Source organism: Lynx rufus, unplaced genomic scaffold (genome assembly GCF_022079265.1).
Source record: "Lynx rufus isolate CCGP_SWC_20201006 ecotype Redwood Valley unplaced genomic scaffold, mLynRuf1.p SCAF_7, whole genome shotgun sequence".
Classification (NCBI taxonomy): domain Eukaryota; kingdom Metazoa; phylum Chordata; class Mammalia; order Carnivora; family Felidae; genus Lynx; species Lynx rufus.
In genome coordinates, this window is record NW_025814889.1 from 131,567,838 (window position 1) to 131,576,069 (window position 8,232).

General features: G+C 57.3%; 1 protein-coding gene across 2 annotated transcripts; it reads left to right on the forward strand.

Annotated features, from left to right (window-relative positions):
* The first annotated feature begins 1,630 nt into the window (after window positions 1-1,630).
* Window positions 1,631-7,705, forward strand: GCAT (glycine C-acetyltransferase). Of its 2 annotated transcripts, none has more exons than XM_047066837.1 (9): window positions 1,631-1,847; window positions 3,531-3,661; window positions 4,619-4,720; window positions 5,190-5,336; window positions 5,819-5,973; window positions 6,107-6,189; window positions 6,368-6,539; window positions 6,985-7,106; window positions 7,233-7,345. In XM_047066837.1, the coding sequence occupies exons 1-9, from the start codon at window positions 1,652-1,654 to the stop codon at window positions 7,250-7,252; spliced, it is 1,128 nt and encodes a 375-aa protein (XP_046922793.1). In that variant the 5' UTR covers window positions 1,631-1,651; the 3' UTR covers window positions 7,253-7,345. The 2 variants fall into 2 exon arrangements, with proteins under 2 accessions (XP_046922793.1, XP_046922792.1); XM_047066836.1 differs by lacking the exon at window positions 7,233-7,345 and adding an exon at window positions 7,390-7,705 and having other exon boundaries at window positions 1,632-1,847.
* The last annotated feature ends 527 nt before the right edge of the window (window positions 7,706-8,232 follow it).

Consider the following 8,232-nt stretch of genomic DNA (forward strand, 5'->3'; position numbering starts at 1 on the left):
CTTTTGTTCTGTTGACTTGTTCTTAATCTACTTAATGGGTTTGGGGATTTGGATGGGTCTGTGTGTTTTGTTTGGATGGTTTGTTCACTATGAAGGTAGAGGGGCGGGAGAGAATGGGCAAGGCAGCTTGTTCTGACTAGATGAGGGGGAGCCCAGAAATTGTAAGGTTTGGAGGAGTATCTTTGAGGTGAGCTAGCTTTCTCTAGGTTGCTCACCCCTGTGAAGAGTTTCCGAATCTCGGCGGGGAGAAGGGAGGGGTGGCAGCAGCTGGATGGCAAGGGAGGGAGGGGGGGGGAACCCTCTCTGGGCTGACTTCCATCTTCCAATAGTGAGCAGTGGGGGGTCCAAATCCAGTTTCCTTCTCACTGTTGGTCTGCCCCTGTGGCCTTCCTATTGTCCTAGGGAAGGGGGGGGGGTCCATGTGACAGCTGGTCTGAGAAGCTGTGGCTTCTCTCAGTCAGCTGGAAACTAGTCATTGGGGGGTCTTTGTGGCTTCAGAAAGTCTCCTGTTAAAATGGAGTGGAAACTTTAGGGGAAGGGTGGGGACTCAGTCAGCCAAGTGCCTCAGTGTGCCCTGTTAAAACTTGGGTTTTTCCACACAATTGGATTGTATCATAGGACTTTTTTTTTCTTTCCCCCTGGTTTTTGGTTCCTCCTGTACAAGAGGTGGTTTTGCTTGGTGGCCTGGTGGGGCTCCAACCCTGCCACCCGCCACTTAAAAACCTCCCGACCTCTTTACTTTGGAGTCTTTTATAAGTAGTTGTAGATGGGGGAGGGGGGGAGTGGGCGGGGAGTGGACAGTAAGACATACTGCAGTCAATTTTGAATTGCTAAGTAGCTTCACAGAGCTAGGTCTGTGTGTATGTGTGTATATGTATATATACATATCTAGGGCTAGTACTTAACGTTTCACACCCGGGAGCTGGGAGAAAAAAACCTGTACAGTCTTCTTTTATTTTTAATAAAATAGGAAAACGCGTCCTTGCGCGTGGTCAAACGCCCTCCCCCCCCCCTTTTTTAAACAAGTGTTATTTGTGCCGGGAAGAATTTGCTGTCTTTGTAATTTTAAAACTTTAAAATAAAATCGAAAAATGAAAACACCTCGTTGGTGCGTTTTTCCTCCTTTTTAAGGCTGGAGGCGAATGAGGAGCAATGGGGCGGGCGAGCAGGGGTGAAATCCGGGGACGTTTGCACCTGAGAATGGAAGAGGGTTCCAAGAGGTCGACAGGGACCGGGGGACTGGGCTGCAGAGTACAGAGCGTGCCTCAGCCTGCTTCTAGGCTCTTGCCTTTGGGGTCCAGAGTGCACCCCCCTTTCCTTCCAAGCGGTGGGTGTGTAGGCAGGGAATGGGACTTGGGATTGGGGGGGGGTCTGGTGGGCTGGGCCCATGACGCGCCACCCTCCGCGGAGGCGCCTCCCCTTCCCCCACAAGGAGCGCTCCAGTCTCAACTTACACATCAATCCACTTTCATCCTCTGCGGATCCCGCCAGGCCCCGCCCCCACCCATCCCTGGGCCCGTCTCCCCGCCCCTTTAACAGCCTTCTTGCTCCGATTGGTTGCTGTGGCCCAGCCCCCGGGCACGTGACCAGGCGGCGCCAGCGCTGCGCGCCGCTCTTGGACGGGCTGGCGTGCTGGGGTGAAGCAGGCGCGATGTGGGCCTGTCGCCTCCTCCACGCTGGTCTCTCCGCAGCCCCCCGCGGCCGCCGCGCGCAGTCGGCGCTGACCCAGCTGCGCGGCGTCCTGGAGGAGGAGCTGGAAGCGATCCGCGGGGCTGGCACCTGGAAGAGCGAGCGGGTCATTACGTCCCGTCAGGGGCCGCGCATCCACGTGGACGGTGTCTCCGGAGGTAACCCCCCCTCCCCGCCTGCGAGTCTTCGGACCCGGCTGGGTGTTCGAAGGCCCTTGCGAGGCCAGCGCTGGAATGGAGGGCCTGAAGGCAGTGGGCGGGTGGGAGTATTTGCACACGTAGCCACTGGCGCCTTTCCTATCAGGCTGACTTTACGGCTTCCCAGTGGTAGGTGTTAACCCAGTTAAGCCTGTTTACGCGGAGGAGGGTGGTTTGCCCTTGAGCACCTTTTTGACTCAGACGGTGGGACTGGAGTGAGGCCCAGTCCTGTGAGGACGTGAGAAAAAAAAGAGAGACACTTAGCTGGTTCCCACCTGGCTGCTTCAAGGAAGGGTGGAGGGAAGGTGGGGCCAGAAGCCCTGCGTTTCTGGGGCTGCTGTCCTGTGCTGGCCTCTACCAACTGCTCAGCACGTGGGCTCCTGCAAACCCCGATACAGGGGATAACGAATCCCATTTTACAGACAAAGAATCTGAAGCTCAGAGATATGAAATGGCTTTGCCCCAAAGCCCTTGCTAGCTGCAGGCAGAGCTGGGCTTTGGTCCAGGTCCTCTGGTACATTGGAGCTGGAAGGTCACTTAATGGGTCAGAGAAGCCAAATGCCTGGCCAGAGTCACAGCGAGCGAGGGGCCTGAGGGCTGCTGCAGAAGCCACACCATGAATTCGTCCACTGGGACTTCCTCATTTCCTTTTTTTTTTTTTTTTTTTAATTTATTTATTTTGAGAGAGTGTGCTCGAGTCGGGGAGGGGCAGAGAGAGGGAGAGAGAGAATCCCAGCCAGTGCGGGAATCAATCCCATGAACTGTGAGATCCTGAGCTGAGCCGAAACCAAGAGCCTCGGACGCTCACCCAACTGAGCCACCCAGGCACCTCCCTCATTTCTGTCTAACCGGTAGTCGCTATCTATCTTGTCTGTGCCAGGACCCAGGTGGGTGCTGGTTACAAATAATTTCCCAAGCCTGCCTTCTGCTCAGGAAATCGGCCTGGATCCTTGGTGCTGTTGTACTCATTTGTAGACTGAGGTCCCCCCAGATCTCTGCCTTCCCCTCAGGGGAAGCTTGGGGCAGGTCCAAACATGGGAAAGTTAGGAGGCACAGGTTCTCATCTCCTAAGCTGAATGAGCCTCGCCCCCTATGGACCTCAGTGTCCCCCTCATGCCAGCTGTGTTCACTTCCGGGTTTATAATTCAGGAGTTGATGTCTCAGAAACACCCCCCCCTCGCCCCCCCCCCCCCACTTTAGGCATGTGATTCTTACCAGGTAGCAAAGTCAACTGTGTAGAGTCTGAGGTCCACAGAGGGCACCTGACCCAGCCCTTTTTTACCCACGAGGGAACCAAGGCCCAGATAAGGGGGTTGCTGGTAGTTTTCAGGGACAGGAGAAGCCAGTGAGGTAGGGCTACATTCCTCCTTGGGTGGAATGTGATTCAGAACCAGAGTTTCAACTTCTTACCCTTCAAGGCACCACTCTGAGAGTCCTTTCCTGACCCTCCCTGTCCTGTGGCTATTGGTACTTCCTAGGGGCCCCTAGTTCCCGTCCTGCCCCAGAATGGATCGTACTGTGTGGTTGTTGCCTCCTCAAGGGTGAATCCATGTTCGTTTCCTGAGTCCCCAGGGCCTGGCACTGACACTTTTCTAAGCCCTTTCTTGCCCTGAGCTGCTGTGTCCATACCTTCTTCCACCTCAGGAATCCTTAACTTCTGTGCCAACAACTATCTGGGCCTGAGCAGCCACCCCGAGGTGATCCAGGCAGGTCTGCAGGCCCTGGAGGAGTTCGGAGCCGGCCTTAGCTCCACTCGCTTCATCTGCGGGACCCAGGTACCCAGTGGCTGTTGCGGGGGTTGGAGGGTACCTTGTCCCCAGCGCTGGGCACTGACCCCGACCGTCTGCTTCCCACAGTCAGCAGGGCCCATTTAGCCAGCTCAGCTCATCCCAGGGCCCTGGGCCCTCTCGCAGCCTGGTGCCCTACACCAGAGAGGCCGGGCTCGGGCTTCTGTCCTGTTGCAAAAGCAACTTGACCTCTCCGAACATCCCTTTTCCCACCTGCGTGTAAAAATGCCTGCAACGGTGCCCGGCACATACCAGTGCTCCCTAAATGTGGACTATTTTATTTTGTGAATGTTACAAAATAAACATATGTAAATGCGAAACAGCGCTTAGGTGTTCACTCGTTATCAATACTCCTGACAGTCGTTAAGTGACGGGTGATATTCTTGCCTCTGTTACAGAGATGAGGACGCTAAGGCCCAGAGAAGTTAAATGACTTACCCCGAGGGCACACACCTGTTAAAATGGGATTTTAACCCACGTGGCCGGGCTCAAGATTATTGATTATTATTACCCATCTCCTGCGCAAGGGGAGGGTGAAGTGAAATCAATTATCAGAGGCAGAACTCCTAACTCCCAGCCAGGGCACTTTCCAACAAAACCCTCACCCAGACTGGACAGCTTTCAAATATAAAAAGCCGAGGCCCACAGGAACCTACGTAATCCTTTTCTTTGCCATTAAGCAACCAAAAAAGGCACTTAGTTTGAGGTCGGGAAGACCTCTTCCCTTGCCAATATCACCCATAATTCCACATGAGACCCCGGTTACAACGATCCAACCAGGAAGGGACAGCTAGGGAGTCCCTGATTCCTCAGTGAGAACCACCCGCCAGGGTCCTGTCTGGGGGACAGGAAGGGCTCTGGGGGAACCCTCGCAGTGAAGGGAGCCCGGAACTCGTTTCGTGCGACCCCGCGGGCATTAACACCTGTTTCGCTCTGTTTCTTTAGAGCATCCACAAGGATCTAGAAGCAAAGATAGCCCGCTTCCACCAGCGGGAGGATGCCATCCTCTACCCTAGCTGTTTTGATGCCAACGCTGGCCTCTTTGAGGTGTGAGGGGGCCACAGGTGGGAGTTGGTGAGGACTGCTAGGCTGTGGAAGGCTTGGGAGTGGACAGGGCAGAACCTGGCAGGATGCCAGCGCCATGCCTAGCCGCTCCAGTGCCCGTTTCTTACGGAGGTTAAGGTTGGGCCAGGTAGGTGCTCTAGGAGGAATCCTGGGGCCTTCGTGGGGCCAGCTTGCAGGGCGCTGGGGGGATAACCTACATCAGCAGGAAGGCTGGGGGCAGCAGGGGCCAGGGACCCACCGAACATGTTCTCCCCTGCTCTCACTGGAGCAGGGCCCCGGTCTGGCCCAGTCGTGGGGCCCCGGGGACCCAGATCGAGGCAGATGGGGGCTCCTTGCCTCCCTGTCCAGAGGAGTGCCCTGGATGGCAATGAAATTTTGACTCAGGTAGACATGGGGAGGGAGAGCCCCTAGGTGGTTGGGTGATAGCTCTCCTCCAACTGCCTTCTTCCAGGCCCTGCTGACCCCCCAGGATGCAGTCCTGTCGGACGAGCTGAACCATGCCTCCATTATTGATGGCATCCGTCTCTGCAAGGCCCATAAGTACCGCTACCGCCACCTGGACATGGCTGATTTGGAGGCCAAGCTGCAGGAGGCCCAGGTGGGATGAGGCCCAGGTGGGGCAAGGCCCAGGGATAACAGAGGCAAGAACTGGGCTCTTGCCCAGCTCTTCAGCCTCCCCACCGGTGAATTAAGATCCGAACCCAAATCCCTTGGCCCCGAGGCTTTATTCCATTGTACCATGCTGCCTTGACTTTTGGCACCTTATGTGTGGCAGGGCCTGCTAGGCATATAGGTGAGATGAGCTCAGGGATAGAAATTGCCCTGCCCCACCCTCCCTCTCGGAGAGGAGACTGAGCTGTTCTCGCTGACCAGGACTGCCCCTGAAGAGGTGGGCAAGGCTCAGAGAGGCACAGGGGAGGGACGGGATGTTCCAGCCCCAGCGCAGTATGCTTATGTGCCTACCTCTGTCCCAGACACCGGGCAAGGTGAGCTCTTAGAGCCTGAAGCGGCACAGAGAATGGGTAGACTGGCACAACGTGAGACACTAGCCATCACCTGTCCACGTCTTCTTCCCTGCAGAAGCATCGACTGCGCCTGGTGGCCACGGATGGGGCCTTCTCCATGGATGGTGACATCGCACCCCTGCAGGAGATCTGCCACCTTGCCTCTCGATATGGTGCCCTGGTCTTTGTGGATGAATGCCATGCTACTGGCTTCCTGGGGGCCACAGGACGGTGGGAGCATGCATCACCCGGGGCCTTGGGTCAGGCTTCTAAGGGCGGGTGGGAAACCAGGAAGCCAGCCCCTAACGCGTGATCCCCGGGGAACTCAGGCAGCCAGTGGTGACAGTAGTAGCTTCCCTTGCAGGGGCACGGATGAGCTGCTGGGTGTGACGGACCAGGTCACCATCATCAACTCCACGCTGGGGAAGGCACTGGGTGGAGCCTCAGGTACCTGTCGGGTTGTGCCTCTGAGGTCCCCTTATCCACATGCAGAGCCCTGGAGGGGTCTCCGGGAAGGTGGTGAGGAGAGACTTGGGGAAGAGAGCAGCATGGACCATCCTCTCAGGAGGGTAGGCTCTGGCACCTGGCCTCTGACTCCCACCTCCGTCCCTGCCCTTGTCCTCAGGGGGCTACACAACAGGGCCTGAACCCCTGGTGTCCCTGCTCCGGCAGCGCGCTCGGCCCTACCTCTTCTCCAACAGCCTGCCCCCTGCTGTCGCCGGCTGTGCCTCCAAGGCCCTGGACCTGCTCATGGAGAGCAATGCCATCGTCCAGTCTATGGCGGCCAAGACCCAACGGTGCGGTCCCTGGCAGGGGTGGGGCAGGTTGGGGTCGGGGAGCTGCCCCTGTGTGCCCGCCCAGGCCCATAGCTCCATGCCTACGGGTTCTGCCTCTGCCCTAGCATGTCCCCAGCAGACTGCACCGGGATTCAGCCCTTTTAGCCAAAAGCTGCCCGCCCGCCCCCCTCCCTCTTCTGCCTCTGCCTTTTCCCTCCATTTCCTGGTGCATTTCTCTGAGAACGATGCTGTGTCTCCCCGCCCTGTCAGTCCTGTCTTTTTGCCCGCCGTTTTGGTCTGCCTGTCTCTCTGCCCGTCTCTCCATCTGCCTCTCTGGGTCTGCATCTGTCTCTCTTGGTCCATCCTGCAGACTTGGGCACAGATCTTGGATCACATGCCCAGCAGGAGTGGGTGTGAACGCCCCACAGCCCCCTGGCTACCTGTGACACCCAGCTGTGCCCCACAGCTTCCGCAGAAAGATGAAGGCTGCTGGTTTCACCATCTTGGGAGCCAATCACCCCATCTGCCCTGTGATGCTGGGTGATGCCCGGCTGGCTTCCTGCATGGCAGATGACATGCTAAAGAGAGGTAAGGAAACTGGGACAAGAGGACCAGCCAGGGGTCCTAAGAGAAAAGAGAAGGGAACCCCTAAACTGTGAACGCTCCCCCATACCTTCACCCTACCGCCCGTTTTAAACCTGCTGTCTGTCCAAGCTGAAAATCCCAGGCTGTGACGCGGTCGCATGTCTGCGAGACCTTGAGCACCTCCCTTGCCCTCTGTGACCGTCAAGCAAGTAGGACCCGTGTGTCATGTCCCTCAAAGCCTGCCTGGCTCCGCTGAGCCCCAGGCTGACCCTTTCTGCCTTACCAGGCATCTTTGTCATCGGGTTCAGCTATCCGGTGGTCCCCAAGAACAAGGCCCGGATCCGGGTGCAGATCTCAGCAGTGCACAGCGAGGAGGACATCGACCGCTGTGTGGAGGCCTTCGTGGAGGTGGGGAGGCTGCATGGGGCACTACCCTGACCTGGGTGGTGACAGGCACAGCCAAGGTCCCCCTCCCTCCGCATTAACGAAAGGGGCCTTTGGTCAGCCCAGGCCAGACGCTCTGAACCCTGTCAGAGTCCTAGGACTGGGCTGGGGCATGGCCGGTGCTTGTGATCTTGTGTCAAACAACAGTGTGAAACTGGGCTGACGTGTTGGTGTGCTTTATTCTCTCTGAGCAGGCCCAGGCCTGTGACCAGCTGAAGAATCGGGCAGGAGCTGGGCTTCTGAGGGCAGGCTCCTGGGTAGATCTCAGAGCTGACCACCTGCCCCAAGTTAAGATGAGACCCAGGCAGCTGGGATAATGCAGGCAGGGGCCACCATGTGACACAATTGGATTCTGTGCTGCTCTAAAGGCTGGCTGAGCCCCAGCCCTGCAGGCCCTTTCCCGCCCCACCCACCCTACTTACTCCACAGCCTCCAGAGTTTAGCCCTGGTGGACACTTCGTTTTCTGCTCCCTATCCAAAGGATGGCTGCCAGCTGCCCAGATCAGAAGGGGCCGGGCATCCCACCCCGTGTGTGGAAGGAGGGGCAGAGGGTTTAGCCCCAAAGGAGAGAATGTGGGTCACTATAGGAAAGGCCCCTGATAGTCTGGAACCATGTATTCTAGCCCACTTTGACTCTGTGGCCTTCGGCCAGCCTTTCACCTGTGTATGCCTCAGTCCCAGTGTA